Source organism: Staurois parvus, unplaced genomic scaffold (genome assembly GCF_062004578.1).
Source record: "Staurois parvus isolate SC_StPar_1 unplaced genomic scaffold, SC_StPar_1.0 ptg000347l, whole genome shotgun sequence".
Lineage (NCBI taxonomy): Eukaryota > Metazoa > Chordata > Amphibia > Anura > Ranidae > Staurois > Staurois parvus.
This window is the reverse complement of record NW_028318143.1, coordinates 6902587-6924605: the sequence shown is the minus strand read 5'-3', so window position 1 is coordinate 6924605 and position 22019 is coordinate 6902587. Positions and strand designations below refer to the sequence as shown.

Genomic DNA, 22019 nt, shown 5'->3' with positions numbered 1-22019 from the left:
TCTCTATGCTGTCTATTCGCACGATCAGGTGTGAACAGGCACCATAGAGAACAATTGATTTTTTTAGGTTTGAACATTTTTTGAGCTTCGATTTTCAAGCTTAAAATCGCTCAAGTGTGACAGATACAGCATCCACCTAGAAAGTATGATTTAAAAAAAAAACAAAAAAAACTTCTCTTTTAACTGATACAGCATCCGTCTCTCGGGTAGGGTACACGCACCTGCCGCCCCGGATGGGCTGTGATTAGTCACAGCACAAGCTGATCAGCAGGTCCCAGACAATGATTTCTGACCAGGACCCGATGGCTGGCGAAGAGAAAGACAGGACAGAGCTCCATGAATGTAAACAACACAGAACTTTGTCCTGTCAGTGGGGATATGCCATTTTTTTGTTTCCCTGCAAAAACAGCATACAATGAATTCACCAAGCACTGTTATGCACACAGTTAACCCTTTGATTGCCCCAGATGTTAGTCCCTTGCCAGCAAATGTCATTAGTACAGTGTCAGTGTAGATTATTAGCACTGATCACTGTATTAGTGTCACTGGTTCCCACAAAGTGTCAGTTAGTGTCAGATTGCCCGCCATACTATCACAGTCCTGCTATAAATCACTGATCACCGCTATTACTACTATAAAAATAAATAAATAATTCCAGTATATATATCATAGTTTCTAGATGCTATAGCTTTCACGCAAAGTGATCAATATACATTTATTGGTATTCTTTTTTACCAAAAATATATTAGCAGAATACATTTTGGCCTTATAAAGAAATTTGATATTTTTGAAGTGGCTTTAAAGGCTGAAGGTTATTTAACTTTATGCATTCTGTGCATGAAGGTAAAAAACCTTCTGTATGCAGTAGCCCCCCCAATACTGACCTAAGCCCCCTCTTGATCCAGCGATGTGCACTGGAATCTCAGCTATCCTGGGGCTCCCACTACTGTCAATCACAACCAGTGAGCTAATGAGAAGAGAGGGGGGGGGGGCAGGGCTGAGCAGCGGCTTTGTGTGTGTAAGCTGCTTGCTGTGTGGGCAACTGATAGGAGGGAGGGGCCAGGAGCACCGGTAGGGGACCCAAGAAGAGGATCCGTGCTGCTCTGTGCAACACCACTGTACACAGCAAATAAGTATAGACATGTTTGTTATTTTTTCTTAAAAAAAAAATAAGACTTTAGAATCACCTTAAGTTCTTTTATTGAACATGTTTTATAGCAGAAAGTGAAAAATATTGTCTTTTTGTTTTTTGTCTTTTTTAATTTTTGGTCTTTTTTTTATATAATAAAATAGATGAAAAACCCAGTGGCGATCGAATACCAGCATAAAAAAGCTCTCTTTCTGTGAAAACAATTATATAAATGTAATTTGGGTACAGTGTTTCATGACCGCGCAATTACCAGTTAAAGTAACCCAGTGACAAAATAGCAAAAATGGCCTGGTTATGAAGGGGGTAAAATCCTCCGGAGGGCAAGTGGCTAGAGAACACCTCTCCACTATAGTATGGAGAGGAGGAGTGTTCCAGACACGACTTCTCCTGCGCTCTAGGACCCAGGCGGGTGTCGGATGGATGGAACCAGAACTGGAAAAATCGACCACTAATGCATATAGAGTTGTGCAGCTCCAAACATGGCTGGGGAAGCCCGACCAATACTTGAAAGCGAAACAAAAATGAGAAGAAAACCAACCTTGCGCATTACCTCAGTAACCAAAATTTATTAATTACAAAAGATACTCACAAACTTTGAATAAAATCAGGCAGGTAAGTCCTCAGAGGAACTTGAAAGATAAGGAGCCAGCGCGAATCCCATCATGAGGGTAGACACTCAGTACAGCTGATGCGTTTCGAAGGGCATCCCATATCCATAGCTCTGATGAAGAAGGGATGCCCTTCAAAATTTTGGTTACTGATGCACAAGGTTGGTGCGCTTCTCGTTTTTGTTTCGCTTTGCAGAGGAGGAGTGTTCTGCACTCCTAAAACACTTCCTGTCCTAGGGTGACAACACTACTTCTCCATAAACATAGTACTGTGAGTGGGCATTGTCACCCTATGGCAGGAAATGGTTTACTGGTAAAATCACTTGGTGAAAAAATTAACCCAATGCAGCCACCACATCAAAGGACTTTTAAGCTGCAATTTTTTTGTTTTTTTGCTGTTGGGATTGGATTGAATTTAATACATTTTTTTTGTGCTAATTTAACTATGCCATACATTAACATGTTGCAATATGCCCCAATGAATGTTACACATGTTGATGCACTATAGTACCATTCATTTTGAATAGCACCCCAGTGCAATAAGGCAACACATGTATTGCAGCATATGGCAACACACCATATTGCTTTGCGGCAAAACATTTTTTGAGACGTTTTGGTGCACTTTAAGTCCGTTGATTTCATTGGGTTGCCTTATGCAATGTACATTTACAGGAGCATGACCACATGTGCATTAACATAACGTGTGTGAATGGGATCCCAGTGAACACAGAGCTGTATTACATTGTCTTTTATCTCTGCCTGCAGTTGTGTTTTTACAAAGGAAGAGCAAAACCTTATTTTTTAGCAAAAATATTAATTTGTGAGAAGTCTATAGCGGCTTTAATTCTGGATTTTATCTTGCAGGGAATGGTTGGACCTCATGGCAATCCTGGATTACCTGGCTCACCTGGTCCAAAAGTAAGTGAATCTCATACAACAGATGCACAACAAGCCGTTGCAATTTCACATGATGCTTCTAAATCATAACACTGTAACTTCAATGCTAGAGGGGAGTTTTTTTCAACGTTGTAAGATATTAACTAAATTACATTAGAAAAGGGTTTCAAAGCAGAAAAGTTTGTTCTCCTCTCAAACACCGCCAAGTAAAAAGGTGATGATATTAGGGAAAACTGTCAAGAAGCCCCCAAGCTTTCACACTCTGGAAAATGTTCACCTTTACCTAATACATTCAGTATGCTGCTGGGTGTGTTTACTAAAAAAAAAAAAAAAAGTAAAAAGAAAAGCCACCTGGTACATGGGCCTAGAAAATGTGTATTTTTTTTTTTAATCTATAGCTTTTTAGTTATTTGAGTACTATCTTTATGATTACAAAAATCAGCTATATATGACATATTGCGCTTTGTTATTTTATATTTACAACATGCAGTCAGTAGATGATATAATCAGCATGCTCTAAATAGACAGGAGAGATTAGATCATACATAATACTGCGTGACCTAGGAAAAGGGACATGCCCCCTGCCTCATACCTAACAGTATTCAGTTATACATCATCTGCCAGTAAGCATGCTGGTAGTGCTGGATTTTCCTATCAGAAAGCCCAGCATTGTGTGTTCCCTGAAATTCTTGGATGCATTGTGTGTAACACATTTAGTTACAAAATAGCTTTTATGAAAAATAGTGAAACATTGTAAAACATAATGTTGTTAAAAACAAAATTAAAGAGAAGCATGGGAATAGCAAAAAAATCATATTCACCTAGATTATTATTATTATTATACAGGATTTATATAGCGCCAACAGTTTGTGCAGCGATTTACAATATAGGGGGAATACAGGTGGTACCTTAAATAAAATGACAAATAAGGGTCTTATGTGGCTAACATTCAATGGCATAAATGAGCTTATAGTAAGGAAGTTAAGAAACTTCTCATCTTGCATATTCTTAAGGTAGATAAGGCTACAGTTGCATAATATACAACATACTAAACTGCCGAACAAATTATATTTGTGCAAAAACGTTGCACTGTTTTAGGTATGAGTGGGCAAAGACCAACTTTTTCTAAAATCATATCTTTACTACTAAATTCCACACATCTGAGAGCAGAAGTGCAAATAAAAATCTGCCAATCAAAAAAGTTCCATCTGGTGTACCATTTCAGGAATCACATTCTAAATATATAAAATACAATGCTAAAAAAACAACAATATTCGGCTATAAATTGCCTGTAGCCAAAAAAGGCGATGCAATAGAATTTTGTAAGGAGGGAGTGTGTACCTATGTTTTGCAAATATTTAATTCTGTATTGTAAGACATCATTAAATCTGAATTGAAATAAGTACCTATATTTTTTGAGATTACATGTGGCAGTATAATTCAGAAAGGACAAGTAGGGATTTAGTTTTAGTTAGGATTGAGGGAGAAATGTATGCTGTTAACAAATGGATGTGACTTGACAAAATGGTGGCACTGCGTCCATCTCTGAACGCAAGATTGCTACAGGAGGAATGGCTACAGTACCGATCCCAACTGCAGCTGTCCCCTGCTGGCTCTACTCCGAGTTCTAAAACACAGCTGATTGCTCAGTTCTCCCCCTCCGCTCTCAGCAGAGAGCGGTGACTGTCAGTCTCCAGCTCTCTGCTCTGCCTCTCCAGTTCTCACTGGAGCGTTGGGCTGTGGAGGGGGAGGGAGTGTCTGGATCAATCTCCCGGAGGCATGCTGAGAGGCTGAGCCAGCTATCGGTCCAGGTATCTGGGTGGATCCCAACTGTAAAGTCGGGACCTTTCCTGAGAGTGGACCAGCTGAGTGACATCAGCTGACTGTAGTTTCTAGCCTGATTGCTGAAAACGTATCACAGGAGTGCAGAACAAACTGCACTCTTGTGATCCATAGAAGTACAGTATAGTCAAAATAGCACTGGCTATACTTCTTTCAAGTTTATCAATAGCTATTATGTTTTCTCCTCCAATCCTCAGTCCTCTAAATTCACATTTCAGTAAATGCAATTTCTATTTTAAATTTTGTTATCACTCTAATATACAGTATGTGTTCTGTCAGATCAGTAAAATTGACTAGTTTTGTTGTGCAAGGGCTTATCTAAAAATTTTTTTGATCCTCCCACTGCCTTTCCTTAGCTTACAAATTTGGGGTTCTTTTAGAAGTACAGGCAGCAGTGATCATGAGCACAGTAGAACAACCCATTGAAAATCAAGAAGTACCAATCATCTACAATATATGGCCAAAAGTATGCAGGCACCACTCTATATTATTGAGTTCAGGTGTTTCCAGAAAAGAGTATTGTTGATGTCACAACATACAAAATGACTTTAGGCAAATTTTTACCTCCAACCTTGTGGTAACAGTTTAGGGAAGGCCCTTTTCTGTTTCTGCATGACTATGTCTAAGTGCACAAAGCCAACTCCACATAGACATGGTTTGATGAGTTTGGTGTGAAGTTACTCAACTGGCCATGACATCAACCCTACTGAACATCTTTGGGATGAATTGGAATCCCAGTTAAGAGCTAGGTCTTTCCAACATCAGTTCCTGACACATTCAACTGAACATGTCCCATAACTTTGAAGACATTTAATAGTTTCTCCAGGAAATGGCTTGGAGCAGCTACGAAACATCTTCAAAATTACAGAACTGTCACTGTTGGACCAACAAATTTTCACTCAGCTCCTCCGAATTTAGAAAATGGGTGGTGCCGGCAAGGCCACCCATGGATCAGAAAATAGCTGAAATGTAGTCTCTTTATGGCCATCTTTAGCCTTAGGTTGAAGCAAACCTGTACTGAGGGAAATATGGAGGCTTTAACCGTTGACCTCCTTCTGGAAATGAAAGTTGCTTGATGGTCTATGATTTCAATACTCCATGAATCACTGACCTGACACAAGTTTTCAGTAAGAGAAGGTAAAATGCCTAATTTTCATAATTATTCTGAGTCAGTGACTTGGGAAGTACTGAAGCCACTGGATCAGTATGCTTGCCAGAAAACAGTCATTTTCAGAGTTCAGCAATGGCAGTTTCAGGATAATGATAACACATTAGTTACTATTACTTTTGATTGTCCTTTTTGGGCTCCTTCCAGTGGTTAATTTTCTGAATTGTAAAACAATGGGACCAAATTATTCAAATTGAAAATAATGTATCATAACAGTAAATTGTTATGAGTGAAATATGTATTTTTGTTATTATAGATCTCCTTCAAAAACGCTAGTCATACTGGTCGTATGGTTTTGCTGCTTAGTGAGGCTAGTAAGTGAGAGATCACAAGTCCTGAGTCCATCGGTGATGGTTCTGGTTCATTGGACCACCAGGATGTACATCCTAGGGATCAACCGATTCAGGCATATGACATTTTCAGAAGAAGTAAATACAGCCGTTTCTTTAAGGTATCAAGAGGGTGACTGATATTTTATTGGGGTCAGTCATTGATAAAATAAGTGCTCCCCTCTCTTTCTGCCGCATTGAAAAGTGCCGGTTTGTAAGACAGGATCCAGGGTGGAAACAGACAGTGACTTTGTTGTGGTTTCTAAGACATATGTCTTCATTTCATTCACTGAATTGCAGCCAGTCACAGTCAAAGGCTTTGAAGTTAAGTAATTGTGTTGTCTGGCTATTGGAGAGCAATGTGTCGCATGTGCTTGTAATAATAAGGCGAGCATGTGTTAAACAGCCGTATCAAAGCTCTCAGCTCACAGATCCCTAATACAAAAGGGTTTTTTAAGTACACAAAGACAAAAATATTATAACTTTACATGAAGTCTTCCTGTGTGAGATAAAACAGCTGTTTTAGTATGTGAGCTAATCCCCTATGTAATACGATTAAACCCTTTCCACTTACCTTATCTTTATTTCTTGTTGAAAAACTCACAAGGGATCATGTGCTTTGGCTGGAATTACTGCTTAGCAAAGTGTGAAACGCTTTACTGGGGCGCTGTCAGGTTCATCCCTAAACATTGAGATACAGGGTATCGTGCACTTGTCTGAACTCTCTGCGCGTGCCTTGACTCTGCAAACCTGTCACAAAATGCTCTACAGTATAATGTGCTCTCGTGTGATTTATCCAGGTCATGGTATATCTAGTAATTAGTCATAGTCACCTGGACTTGTCCTGCAATGTTGAAGATGTTTGGTAGCTTGTCCAAGCCACTTCCATTCTAATCAGGAAAATACTCCAGCATTTAGGGGTGACCTAGATATCCAGGTCGTGGTATTTCTAGTAATTAGTCATAGTCACCTGGACTTGTCCTGCAATGTTGAAGATGTTTGGTAGCTTGTCCAAGCCACTTCCATTCTAATCAGGAAAATACTCCAGCATTTAGGGGTGACCTAGATATCCAGGTCGTGGTATTTCTAGTTAATCCGACTTGACTGGACTTATTCTGCAATGTTAAAGACAAATGGTAGCTTGTCCAAGCCACAACTTCAGTTTCAATGAGTGTCAGGAAAATACTTCAGCATTAAGGATGAGCTAGGACGTGTATGGATGCTCTTCCGACCCACGTGGCCAAGTCTGTCAGGAAACTGTTGCCTGTAATAAGTCATTTTCTGTGGCAGGGGCATGCTCTTCTGTGTAGCTGCACATATACAAGGGGCATGTGTACATGTGGCTATGAGGCGGGGAATGCCTTGGCCCCAAATGATTGGCCCGTTACAATTGGCAGCTTCTTGGTAGGCTGGACCATGTGGATGTGGAAAAGCATCCAAACATATCCAGCATTTATATCCACATGGGTAACACCAGCCTCTTGATCCAGTCACCATGGGCATCCATGGAAAACAAGCAGAAACATAGAACCATCAAACAGAAGGAAGATGCATAACATGAATAGTGTTAGAAAAACTCAGAAGGATCTTTAACAAACATCGCATCTCTCTGCCTTTTGAGCTCTGCAATACACCAAGACAAAGCTAGTACATCCAAATGACCTAACACCCAAACACAAGCTTGGTATATACAGTGTAGTAAGAGGAATGCAAAGACCTGTACATTGGAGAGATGATACAACCTCTCAACAAATCAATGATCCAACATAGAATGGCAGATTCTACAACCTCTCAACAAATCAATGATCCAACATAGAATGGCAGATTCTACAGGTCAAGGCTCAGCCGTTTTCCTACTCCCTGAGGAAAGGGGACATTCTTTTGAGAACAGTGAAGTGTACATTTTGGAAAGAGAGGACAACGTTTTTGAATGAGATGTGAAAGAGGCCATCTACTTCAAACCGAAACAACCATCATTAAACAGGGGTGGGGGCCTTCAACACCATCTGTCTTCAGGATATAATGCTGTTTTAACATCTGTACCCCCTCTCTACCACCAAGGATGGGATTATGTAACTAGTACAGGGTTGTTCCACAATTTTCACACTTCCCATCCTCTCCTTAGACAATAACATCTGCCTTTCCATGTTAATTGGATCAAGGTGTCAGTGCTAACTTTTTAAATATATATGCTGGGGTATTTTCCGACACAGTAGAGCTGAAGAAGTGGCTTGGATGAGCTTCAAAACATGTTCAGCATTCAGGAACAAGTCTAGTTGAATGTGATGAAATAACTACTACTAGACAGGCTGACAAGCTTAATCTTCATGATGCCAGCTTATCTCTCTGAAACTAGCTGTGCATGCTTTGAATCAGACTCCTGTTTCAGTATCCAGATAGCGACTCTTTGATCACTCCTTTCTACCTGAGGCCACTCCCATAACCTGCTTGTGAAGCATGCTGCCTTTTCTTATTGCAAGATGTGAATGACTACTAAATCCCATCATAAGGAACTCACAAAGCTTCAAAGACTCATCACAGAAAGTGATGGCAAGCAGCCCTCTGGGAATGGATTGGTTTTTATACTTTATTAGGAAGTTGGTTGGTCATCCATATGAAATGAAACTGATTATTGTTAAGTTTTGGTTTTGGGAAAGCTGCTTCTGAGCTGCATCAAACTTACTCTAAGTCGCTTTTGGTTTCACCTTGAATTTAAAGGATAAGTTCACCTTCAGATACATATTACACTCTTATTTAAGGTGTAACATGTTGCATTTCTTGCTCCCCTCTTCCCCTGTGAGGGGGATCCTCTCCCCTGCAGCCACTGTCACATTTGAAATCGGCGTGGCTGTGCGGGGCTCTGTCCATACAGCTTCATCAGTTATTCACAGGGATCTGTGAATGAAGAAACTACAAGTCCCATCTGCCAACAGATGAATTTGGAGTTCTCAATGGACCAATAGTCCATTCACTCCTCCTCTAGCTTTCTAGCTGAAAACCTGTACGGAGGTACAGGCAGAAAGCTTGAGGGAGAGTGTGCAGGAACCTGACACTGCACCTGTGATCCACCGATCGTGGGTGCAAGACTTTGCAGGCTCCTCTAGGAAAATATAATAAATATGACACAAGAGACCAGCTCCTAGTTTACAACTTTCAATGCTGCTGCCTCCTGCTACAGTATTGAGTCAGACTATTAGCTTGGAAAAGGGAGCACAGAGGAGGGAAGAGAAGGGGAGTGTCTTATTATCCTAGGCTATGGGGCTGTGTGTTTCTATTGATACATAAAGTGCTGGGAGGAACACCTCTAGTCTTTGTATGCAAGGGTGGCTCCATAGGATGCTGCAAGTGAAAGCAGCTACAATGAAACAAAACCTAGGGAAATGGTACCAGCTTAAAGCGTTTCTAAAGGCAGAAGGTTTTTTACATTAATATTATTATTACTATTATACAGGATTTATATGGCACCAACAGTTTGTGCAGCACTTTACAACATAAAGGGCAGACAGTACAATTACAATACAATTGAATACAATAGGAATAATGTATTCTATGTCAGCACCTCAAACACTTTTGTTGTGTTCAACAAACCATTCTTGAATTCATCAGACCAGGTCAACTTCTTCCATTGCTCCATGGTCCAATTCTGATGCTCATGTGCCCAATGTTGGTGCTTTTTGCTGTGGAAACGTGTCAGCATGTGCACCCTGACTGGTCTGTGGATACACAGCCCCATACACAACAAACTGCGATGCACTGTGTTCTGACACCTTTCTATGCGAACTAGCAATAACGTTTTCAGCAATTTGAGCTAGAGTAAATCTCCTATTGGATCTGACTACACAGGCCAGCTTCATTCCCCATGTGCATCAGTGAGCTTTGGCTGCCCATGTTCGTGCCTGTGGTTTGCCGGTTTTCCTTCCTTGGACCGCTTTTAGTAGGTCCTGACCACTGCAGACGGGAACATCCCACAAGAGTTAGAGTTTTGAAGTTGCTCTGACCCAGTCGTCTAGCCATTACAGTCTAGTCCTTGTCAAAGTGCTCAAATCCTTACACTGGCCCATTTTATTCTGCTTTAAACATATCATTTTCAATGCGACATGTTCACTTGCTGCCTGGTATATCCTACCCACTTTCAGATGTCATCATTGCATAGCTCCAGAAGGCTATCCCACTATTTTGATGTGCAAGTTTCTACAAACGCCCACCACAAACTAAGCTCATGCACTATATTAAGTCATTGTGGTTAATGCAAACTTTTATCCGTGGTATTTGAGAAAATTCCTGTATAGGTATAGCTTGATTTTTTTTTTTTTGCACTTGAAAAGTAGTTAGTAATTTGTGATGATTATAAGTGAAGCGAGCTGTGAAGACTACTGGGTTTAAAGAGCTGGAATTTGGTATTTGTAGTGGTTTTATGATTGCAGAGTGCAGAATAAGCAACAGCAGTAAAGGAATTTAGAATTAATTCTATCTTTCAGTGTCTGTTTATTCCTAGAAACCCTTCAAGTAAAGTTTCCTCGGATAACACATTACCTAAAAAAATAACCAGGTCTTTTCTTGAGCACATAAACCTTGCTGATGTGGTAATAGAAGTCTGCTTTATTTTAAAGGTACCCTGGTGGCACAACACATTAGCAAAATGTAGTTTTTCCAAATATGTTAAAAGAAAGTCAATAATTTTTTTTCTAGTTTTGGAAAAAATTGGGCTGGACCCTCTGTCAGGTTTTTACTTCTTTCTGTATCCATGCTGAGGAGGTTCTATTAGAACTTCTGTATATTTCCCTACAGAACAGTGCACAGTCCACATGTGCTTTTCTGCTTCCTTGCAACAAGGAAACAGGAAACTTTATTCAGAGAGAAGACATAGACTTTACCATAGATGCAGCTACAGACATATAAACTCTGCCATATACCGGTTGAAGAATGTATATCTACTGAATACTGAAATAGTTGTTGCACAAAATACATGAACACTGTATTCCAACAGGTTTGCTCTCCTTATTTGTCCTGATGACCACTGTAATCTAGACAGTGTGATGGGAAATCCAAGAAATTGAAACGGCGATTGCTGATGTTTCATTCTCAAAATGGTAGTTGCTTAGCTGTCTCTGACCCCAGTTTTTCAGGTCACTGAAGTATTCATATTTAAAAGAAACATGAGCCAGTTCTTCACTTCTCATTCTCATCAGGGAAGTGTCATTCAACCTATTTTCTGTGAGCCCAGGGCTACAAGGATCTATCCACTGGGTCACCAAGGTTCCCTAGACTTACAGGAAATTGATGCAGAGAACTTCACTAACATCATTTGGTTGGTGGTGCTGTTCTCTGCATCATAGAGTAACACAAACTACCAACTGCTTCTCTCTGTAATAGAGGAAGAAGACTGGTGATGTCACATAATTGAATCTAAAGCCCTGTAAACAACTATGTGAGCATGGACAGATTGGCTAACATTGAAGGGCATTTAGAGGCAGAAAAATAAATGACAAACGTTCCTAAAAGTGGTGTGCATGAGGCCTTATAGAAAAACTGGGCATCTGTTGCTAGGCCCCTGTCCTATCATCCATACAAAATTGGAGCAAAGAAAGGCATCAATATAGTATGAAATAGACAGATGCTTACAATAGTTTGCTGATCCAGGCTGTGTTCCTACTAGTGCGACTTGTCATGTGACTTTGGACACATGGGGGTTTATTTACTAAAGCTGGAGAGTCCAAAATCAGACTCCCTTCTGCATAGAAACCAATCAGCTTCCAGGTTTCATTGCCAAAGCTTCATTGAACAAGCTGAGGTTAGAAGCTGATTGGTTTCTATGCAGAAGGGAGTCTGATTTTGGACTCTCCAGCTTTAGTAAATAACCCCCATAAAGTCGCATGACAAGGCACAGCCCATTGCTTTCAATGCCACCTGTTCCAATCTATGGGACCTAAAGTCGCTGCGACTTTGAAAAGGTTCCTGCACTACTTTGATGCAACTTTCTAGCGACTTGAATGCCAGAGAGTGTAAAGTTGCATGAAAGTTGCACTCTAAATCAAGCAAATTTGACATTGCACTAGTGGACTTGTAGACCAACAGTACAAAAACATCAGTGGGCAATGCATACACTTTAGAAAAAAATGTTTTTCTAATGAATCCCTCTTCAATAATAGACAAAGCGGCCGGAGTTTATTGCTGTAGTTTGGTGTGAGCTTGCAGTATGCACTCAGTAAAGAGAATTCCCTTGTTTATGGCTTATGGAAAAGCAATTTATAGAGTCGAGAAAAAAAGATCTGCCTATCCCACATCACACATGTAATAACTGGGGGTAGCAGCTCGACAACTATAATGTGGGAATAGCTACTTTCTTGCTTTTCCACAGAAACATTTCTAAGAAGTCTTTTCATGAAAGAAAACATAAACAAGACAAAAATAGATATTGTTCTTTTAACTTGTATATTTATGGAGAATCTTTGATTTCTTTTTTAGGGTCCCAAAGGGGATCCCGGATTATCACCTGGACAAGCTTCACCTGGCAAGAAGGTAATGACGTACATATTTTCTTTTATCTCTCCGGTCATTTTGGTTGTTTGTATGTGCCCTTACTTGTTTTGCTTGTTATATGGTTTCCATTGTCGTAAAGGATCATTTCACACAAATAAAGTATTCACAAGCAGTAGTTCAGGAACAGGGGCTGCTTTGGTCTCAAGAATAGGGTTTGGGGAAACAGAAGGCCCACTCTGCTATCCCCTGTGCCTGTTGTGCTCAGAACTAACAGAATCATGCATGCACCCAGGCTAATATAGAAGAAATATACAGTTGTGCTTAAAAGTTTGCACACCCTGGTAGAAATCATTACATTTTGACATTGATATGGAAAATATGCTTGATCATGCTAGAAAAATGTCTTTTTATTTAAGGATAGTGATCATATAAGCCATTTATTATCACATTGTTTTTTGGCTCCTTTTTAAATCATAAGAGAAGAAGAGGTTTGGGTTTGCTGTGTGCAAAACCATTGCACAGAGCATGTAAGTATACTATGTTTGTTACTTAAAAAAAAAATACCTTTAGTATCACTTTAAAAATTAGAAGCTGGGCTTCTCCATTGCATGTTAATAAGAGGTGGCCAAGCCTGTCTTTGAGACAAAATCTGAAATGCTTGCTGTCTGCCATGAGGCTTGCTCCTAACTAAAGGTAGCTTATATACTTTTTTTTTTGGTCACACTGCTTCATCCACGAAAGGTCACATTTACACAAATGATGTCTTTTGTCTTTTTTGTTTTTTTTAGTTATGCTTTGTGAATGGAAACAAATAATAAACACATGGTTGGATTTTCTCAAATGGTATATATATGACAATACTCTCAATTTTAATATTTTTCTGGTCATTACTAGGAATTCCAAAATTAAAGTGGAAGTCTAGTCAAAACCCAACTAAGCTTAAACTTGTCCCCACTCCCATTCTAAGCCCTATACCAACTACCCAGCAAAGGGAAGATGTGTATACTTACCTAATTTCAGGACGCTCTGGTCCAGTCAAATGATCTGCTCCCTCTGGGGAGGAGAGATGGCTGACAATGGATGCCTTGTAGAAAGTCTGTGGTGGCTCTGCTGCTCTCTCCTCTCCCCTGAAGCTGGCTGCTGGGAAGATTACATGACAGGACCGGAGTGCCCTTAGATTAGCTATGTACACACATCTTTCCTTTACAGTGTACTTAGTATAGGACTTAGAATGGGATGAGAGCAGGTTATATTTAATAAGGGCTTTTCATATATAATTTTGAGAGCACGTTTAGTCCTCAGGTTCAAGCTAAATTAATTTGATTGTACAGTTTTATTTTGCCTATTTCTGCTTACTTTTAATGGTTTTGGATGTTTTTTTTTACATGATTTTCCTTGATGTGAAAAGTATATATGCAGTCCCATTCTTCTTTTTCCTGTGCCAAAGTTCTCTGCATTAGCTTATTATTATTATACAGGATTTAGGTTTAGATTATGTTTATATTTAGGTTATGAGATGTTAGCTACTTCTAAACGGCTCTGACAAGCCCCACTGAGACAGATGTCACTGATTAGGTGAGCCAACAGCCACAATCTTGCATGTTACAGCCTTCATGCCTATATTCTTTTAAATTTAGTTGTGAGATAAAAATTCAAGCACAGTGGCCAAGTGACTAGCACTTCTGCTAGGCATCACTAGAGTCATTGGTTTGAATCTCAACCACGGCACTACCTGCACAATGTTTGCATGTTCTCCCTGTGCCTGTGTAGGTTTCCTCCCATACTCCAAAGACATGCTGGTAGGTTAATTGGCTCCTGCCTAAATTGGCCCTAGTATATGTATGTATGAACGTGAGTTAGGGACCTTAGATTATAAGCTCATTAAGGATTAGGGACTGATGTGGATATACAATATACTGCACTTGTAAAGCGCTGTATAAATATAAGTACCTGTCATAACAAGGATAAATAAATAACTGAACTGGCTACCAGGAACTTAAAGAACCTTTACAGCTGCACAGATTGAACAAGTGATTTGTCTGCCCCAGTGTTGCCCTTGTATTCCCCAACCCAAAGTCCCACCTTTCCATTACAGTGTTCTCAGAATGTTTCAACTACAAGATATCACTATGTGGGGTCATGTCCATTTCACATGATGCACGGGTGAAAGCTTGTAGTAGAAAGCAGCCCTACATGTATTGTAAAGGATAGACAGGTCTGTGGGTAGAAGGATGATAGACTTTATTCACATCACCTGAACACAACATTTAATGTGAACCTTGCAGTCAACAAAAAACTAAGCCCTGTATAGGCTCCTCATTATCCATTCCTAAATTGTAAGACCTAAAAAAAATTACCAAAAAAAAAGGAGAAAAAAGAAGTGGCATTATCCTCCTGTAGCTGAACACTTCAGAAGGTCTAAGATAAGTAATTTGTTTTCATGCGATTTAGGATGGGTAGGTGAGGGCTGATCTATAAAGGTTAGCTGTTCCAAGCAAGGTCTACTTTAAGTTCTCCCTCTTTGGCTCCACTTCAGTGCTTTTTTGTAGCAGGGGTTAGCTAGGCAACTGAGTGATCCCGATAAAAACTGTGAACCAATCAGTAAACTCCATGCAGTGCCCTGTATGATCTTAGGGGTAACTATTAGTTTACTTCTCAGAAAAAGGGCAATAATATTAAGTAACAAGCCACATCAGGTTATTCATTTTGTTCAGTTGTTACTGTTAGGTAATGATTTTGTAGTTACTATTCACTGTTTAGTATGTGCACATCACTCAAGTTCACCAATACATTTTCTGTCTTGTAGGGCGATCAAGGGCTGATGGGATTGATAGGAGATCTTGGAGCACCTGGTCGGCAGGTAGTGTACATTTTTAGAATGATAAATGTTAAACAGCTATTGTTAATAATTGTATATTATGAAGAAAAGATTGCATAAAAGATATACATTTTAATAATCCTATACAGGTCCACCATCTTCAGCATATGATCCAACTAGTCACCACAAAATTACCTAATTAAACCTTTCAATGTTTGAATAAAATAATCTTTTTTTTTTTTTTTACTGTTCTGTCTCCTATGGGACAAAGTTCATGTAGTTCCACGTTACTTTGTCTAATGTTGCGAAGTGCTTTCTAATTCTAGTTACGAGGCCCAACTTGCTCCTTCCCTATTTTCTGCAATGGTTGATCCGAAAACAGCTAGGAAGGAAATGGCAGCTTATCTTGGCTCTGAGCACTTTCCACAGAGAAGCAACAGCAAGAAATCAGAGGCTGACTACTCCACCCCTCTGCTTTTTTCTCTGTTTGAGACTGGTCCTGTCTCCTCTGTGTGACAGCCGGCCAAGCACATGTTATTCTTGCCTAGGTAAGAATTGACAAAGCAGGAGAGAGTACCTGTTAAAGAGGTACTCTATCCTCAATAAAAAAGAAAACAAAACTGCATACATGTTAGATGTGGGGGAAGGAAGAGTGTAAATGTCTTATTTAAGATAAAACAAAAAGGAACATACGTTTACAAACCCCAACCCTTCCATGCCATATTACCCTTGGTGGGTCTTGATGTCCATCTCCAGATATGCCGAAATCTTTACTGTGTTTCTATCTCAGTGCCGCAGAGCCTCTGTTTCAAAATTATCACAATTGACTCCTGTACCTTTTGCACATATGTGCTGTGGATCATCTAAACACCTCCAGGACAGTTGGTGTATGAACTTTTCAAAAGAATGAATAAACTCCAAAGTGCACATTCACAGAAGTGGCTGGACCTGACTAGGACAGTTTTGATGAGGGAATTCTGTGGCACAAAAATGCCATGTAGTAAAGACTTCTTCAGAGTGGGGAAAAAGAAGTATGTGTACTTACATTGTATAGAAGGCAGAATGAACATCGCTACCCTTTCAAAGTGGTCCTAAAGACCCTTAATACATTCTCCGCATTAAGGTAGAAAAACTAATGTGCCACAGTCCCCTCCAGGAGAGAGATGGGGTAGGGCCAAGCAGTACTGCCTGTGTTTATGGACTCACACAACCTGGCTAAGGAGGGAGCCCACAAGTGTGCCATGATAGGAAGTGGCTTCCTATGGTGGCACACTGAGAAGAGGAGGAGCCAAGAGCACCAGAGTGGGACTCTAGAAAAGGAAAATCAGGGATGCTCTGTGCAAAGCCATTGCACACAGCAGGTTTTTTATTTACAAAACCTTACAAAAAAAATAAAAAATTACAGTCACTTTAAATTCTCAGCTCCTATCCAGTTTTGGACTTATGAGTCAATATCCCCACCTGCTTTATTGGTGTAATAGTAGAGATAAGACATACATAGGGGCTAAGAACTTAATAGCATAAAACAAGTACCAGCGAAGGAAAAAGGGTAAGAATTTGCTGTATTAGCTGCCAATAGAACCTGAATTATAGAGTGTACTTATTAAAAATTCTGATGATATCAGGCGGTGAGAGAGAGATACGTTTTAAGGGTGTTTTTAAAAGCTTAGACAGTATAACCATACAGGTTATTGGTGAGAAGGAAGTAGAGCAATTAAAAAATCCCTCACTCTAATCAGTGCATAGCACTGTGAAGCCTAACGAAAACAAAAGACATTCACAGGTCTCATTCTATCACATATCCCAAAAATACAAGGATTTTTCCTCATTTCAAGATAGTGGGCAGAGCCATGCAAATCATTGCTTTACACCCTATTGGCCATATACACTTCCAGAACCGTTGGTGTATTGTGCAAATACAGTATAGCCCAAGGCCTGTCGTAGAGGGTTTTTATCTCGGCTAGTTCAGCAGAAACCGGCCATAATTTGAACCATGTATGGGCAAGCTGAATGTACCTAAGTTGATCAATCAATAAACTTGGGTACAACCGGCCTGCTGGATTTTATATGCAGTTATCGCTAGCGGCTTCCCCCTTCCCGGGAGAAAATAATGACTCGGCAGGAGGGATTCCCCTGTCAACACTGACTTTGTGATGGGGGAATAAACCCATGGTTGCAGTAAAGAAGTTTGCTCCATCTATGGCCTGCCAAATACCAAATAGCCCAAAGGTGTCAAACTGGCGGCCCTCCAGCGCTTTGCGAAACTACAAGTCCCTGCCCCTGCCTTTGGGAGTCATTCTTGTAACTATCAATCTTGCAGTGCCTCATGGGACTTGGCAACAGCTGGAGGGCCACCAGTTTGACACCCGTGATATAGCCAATTTCTTCCAAACTCCATCCAGCAGTTTCAGTTTTTTTGCCATCTGCATTGCAGTGTATGGGAACCATGGCTTCTATTATTATTATTATTATTATTATTATTATTATACAGTATTTATATAGTGCCAGAAAGGTTTGCTCAGCGCTGTACATTATAGTGGGGGACAGAACATGAGACAATACAGTAACAAGACTACAATAATACACGAGGGGTTCGAGGGCCCTGCTCTTTCGAGCTTACAATCTAGGAGACTATGCTTCTATGGAGTAGGGCTTGGGACCCAACAAGACAGTATAACCTTACTGGTTATGGTGAGAAGAGACTAAAGCAATGAAGAAGCCCCCAGTCTAATCTCTACTTATGAACAAATGGGTATTTTGTGCTAAAGGCAAAGTAGCGTTCTCCTGCCTGGCTTCTTCTGGCTACCAGGTTATGGCTGCATACATTCCAGTGCCCATCAGAACATGACTGGTTAATTTGAAAACAGCAGATATTTTTCCTTCCTCCCAATTTTAGACATTATGCCCATTATATGTAAAGGCAATCATTTAACTTCTACTTGACTATCTGATCTCTAACTGATGATGCAGATGTGATCAGTTGCCTTGGTTAAAGGCACAGTCGCATGATATTTGTACATAACCCGCACTGCGTGTGTGTCTTCTGTGGGATACAATAATTTGTTCTCTTGGTAGGAGTGTCAAGATAAAAGGTGACATGACAAATCACTTTGCAGTACGCTAAGGTAACACGGAGCGAGCATGTAAAGGCAGGGTTCTGGAATGTTAATTGGCCATGATATTGCTTTTGAACGTGTTTTTGTTAACATTTGAGGGCAATTATATATTAGCCGTGACTTTCTTTTGTTTGTCTTGGTGTATCCAAATTTGGACTGACTATAAATAGCTCTTCCCTTTATGATCATTTCTCAAATGCTATTATTGTCCATGTGTTTATGACATGCTGTATATGCTGAGCATCTGTTTTTATACAGTAATTTCTCACTAACTGGATAGTGTTAGGCGGTCATTTTTGTTATCTCTCTGTTAGTCTTCTTTCTCACTAGTAGACCTAATAAGCCTTGTGCTGAATTCTTTAGCACAGGCAAAATGCTCAGACATACGAAAGTACATTTTTTAAACAAAATGTATGTACTTTTCTGTGTTTCTGAATATACATGTAAAAGACAAATGTAAATAATCTAATCAGTGTATGTTAAACACAAACATTACAAAATTTCTCAGCACACTTACCAGCTAGCTCACAAAAATCCAAATTGACCCTCTCTAAAAATTCACATTAAAAACAGAGGGTTTAGTTGCACACATTTGCAAATATATGTGCCTCGCAGTGCTTTGCCTAGGCTCCTCTGTATACAGGTACGGATGTATCATGCAACATGCTATGAAAGGTGAACTTATCCTTTAAGCTGAACAAAAGTGCATCAAAAACAGATCAGTGTGAAACACCCTAACTCTATAGTTTTGAGAGTCTCCAAGTTGGAGCACGTATAGCAGTGGATAAATTAAGGGAAGGTTTGCCTGGAGGGAGCCCATTCCTCCATAAAGGCTCAGGGACACACTGGATGCCCAGAAAGAGCACAATGGCAGCTGAAGGCATCCAATATGTCCCCATGCCAAATTGAGCCAACAAGCAGTGTAGATAAGTAGCAAGCACCCAAGTCTATAACTAGCTTTGCGTAAGGTGCAAACAGAAGGGCTTTGCACAGCATAAACAGCAGAAAATTTCCCAGCACACTTACCAAAAAACAAAATTACCTTGTCTAACAACTCACATTAAAAGGGTTTAGTTGGCTTGGGGACATACTGGATGCCTTCAGCTGCCATTGCAGTCTTTCTGAGCGTCCAGTGTGTCCCTGCACCTTTAAAGGAGAAGTAGGTCTAAGCTCTTTTGGCCCTACTTCTATGGATCACAGGAGTGCACTTCCTTCTGCAATCTGTGACCCGTTTTTCAGCCAACATTAGGCAAAAGCCCAAATTCAGCTGATGTCACACAGCCGGTCCAGGCTCTGGAAAGATCTGAACATTAAAGCCAGGATCCACCTAGATGCCTGGACCTGCAGTTGGCTCAGCCTCTCAGAACGCCATCAGCTAAATAAAATCCAACTATATTGTTGCACTTTATTGAACTATGTTGTGTACTGACGGTAAATACAAAGTTCTTTACACCGCATGTTAATGATGTGCAATAACACAAGTTTTCATGTGTTTCCATTGGAAACTTCATACAATGGGAAAAATGCAATTGGCCCCACAATTTGTCTTCTTTAGAAAGCAGCCACAGCTGAGTAAAAAAATGCTTATCCCTGCCAGAATTATGCAGAGAAGTACCCTTTCTGTGTGGAAGCAGTGGTCTGGCTGAATCCGAGCTACCGGCTCTCCACTCAGCAAATCTCATACACCCTGCTAGAGCTCTAGCTTTGACCCAGCAAGGGGATATACAGTATAGTACCTTTTCAGAGAGACCAATGAGTAACCTGGCATCCTTGGTTTCTTTAGAGGTCCAGCAGGACATAATTTTATGGAAACTCTGATAGAGAAAAATATGAAGTCTGTAGAGAATTCAGCCCACCAGAGGCCACTCCTTAATGAGATTTCTGTTTTAAATAGTTTAACCTTTTTAAAAGCCAAAGAGAAAGGAAAACAAAAAAAGTAGATGAACAATACCATAATTACTACAGTTATGTGGCAAAGACCCTGAACCACAGCATATATTATTTTTTTAACATAACACATTTTGTTTTTAATGTCCCCAGTGGATAGTACAAAAAATGTTGAATTGCATTTAATAGTCAAGTGGTCAGTAGGAGGAGGAATGCTCCCTTACGATGGTGGTCGGTAGGAGGAAGAAGGCCCTTTGCATTGGTGTCAGTAGGAGAAAGAATGCTCAGTTATGTTGGTGGTCAATAGGAGGAAGATTACTCCCATATGTTGGTGCTCAGTAGGAATACCCTCTTTCATTTGTGGTTAGTAAGAGGAAGCCATCCACCCTACATTGGTCAGTAGGAGAAGGAATGCCCCCTTATTTTGGTGGTCAGTAGAAGGAAGAATGCCCCCTTTCTTTGGTGGTCAGTAGAAGGAAGAATGCCTCATTACATTGGTGGTCAGTAGAAGGAACTGTCTCCCTTATTCTTGTGGTCAGAAAAAGGAAGACTGCCCCTTACATTGATAACCAGTGGGAGGATGAATGCCTTCTTATATTGGTGGTCAGTAGGAAGAAAAATGTCTTTACTTTGGTAAGTAAAAGGAAGAATGCTCCTTTACCTTGGTCATTAGGAGGAAGAATGCTCCCCTACATTGTTGGTCAATAGGAGGAAGAATGTAGAAAACCCACTGACATCTGTTCATACAATAGTGTGAAAAGAAAAATATGCTCCACAGAGCCACAATTAGTATCATCAACACTAACATACACACATACGCTAAGGCTGATTTCATTCTAACATTCCTGTTACTGATGATAAGCAGAGAAGATACTCTGGCTTCATGTGTCGCTACTTTGCTGGCCAAGTTAGCATCAAGTGGCATTGTGCATTGTTTCAATAGGTGTTGCATTGGTGAGGATTGGATGTGTGAAGCCAAGTGAGTGTTTCTCTCGATCTGCATAGCACGAGTTGTTGCCAGTGAGGTTAACATACATTATAAAACATACAATCTACCACACCACCCCCCACACACACCTACCTAAGCTCTCACATGTGTTGCTCAATCAGCTATCACCCTGACGGCCTTCCTAGGTTCCCAGCGGTCTCTTTACAACAGTTGCGTCTGCTACTGCCGGTAGTGTCTGCTGCTACCTGGGGGGGAGATGTGCTTGACCCCTACACAGCTTTTAAATTGTGTACTGCGAGGGGCGACTGAAAAGTTCTTGGCCTACCAATGAAACATTTGTCATAGCCCAATTTTATTTTTCTACTCATACTACATATCTATGCAAGGTTCCATACCAAATTTCTCACAAATAGCTTTTTCTTTGTTTCAGTTATTGAAGACTGAAGTGCAGAAGGTCATTTTGTCTGAAAGATGGAGAAAGTGAGCAAACGTGCTGTTATCCAATACCTGCTGTCTGTCGCGTTTGTTTTCAACAGTCAACATTCTTGGGACCTACCGACTTGACATCCTGTGCATGTCCAGCACTACTGTTAAAATGTGTACCTGGGATATGCCCATGGATATGCGATGAAACGTTCTGTCACATGCCTGTCCTCCGTACAGGCAGTTGCTGGCTTTCCACTGCGAGGGGCATCTTGGACAGAGGGGTTCCCCTTCTTCAATTCCGCCACCCACTTTTTAACAGTGGAATAGGAAGGGGCATGCTCCCCTAATG

The 22019-nt window shown here is 40.4% G+C and overlaps 1 protein-coding gene across 2 annotated transcripts in view; it reads left to right on the top strand.

The window, feature by feature from the left end:
* The window catches only part of COL24A1 (collagen type XXIV alpha 1 chain), a 384809-nt gene that overhangs the window by 136626 nt on the left and 226164 nt on the right, over positions 1-22019 (top strand). For both annotated transcript variants that reach the window (XM_089684422.1, XM_089684421.1), the window contains exons 5-7: positions 2623-2676; positions 12460-12513; positions 15281-15334. In XM_089684422.1, the coding sequence (XP_089540548.1) occupies positions 2623-2676; positions 12460-12513; positions 15281-15334 (162 nt within the window). The remainder of the gene's footprint in view (positions 1-2622; positions 2677-12459; positions 12514-15280; positions 15335-22019) is intronic.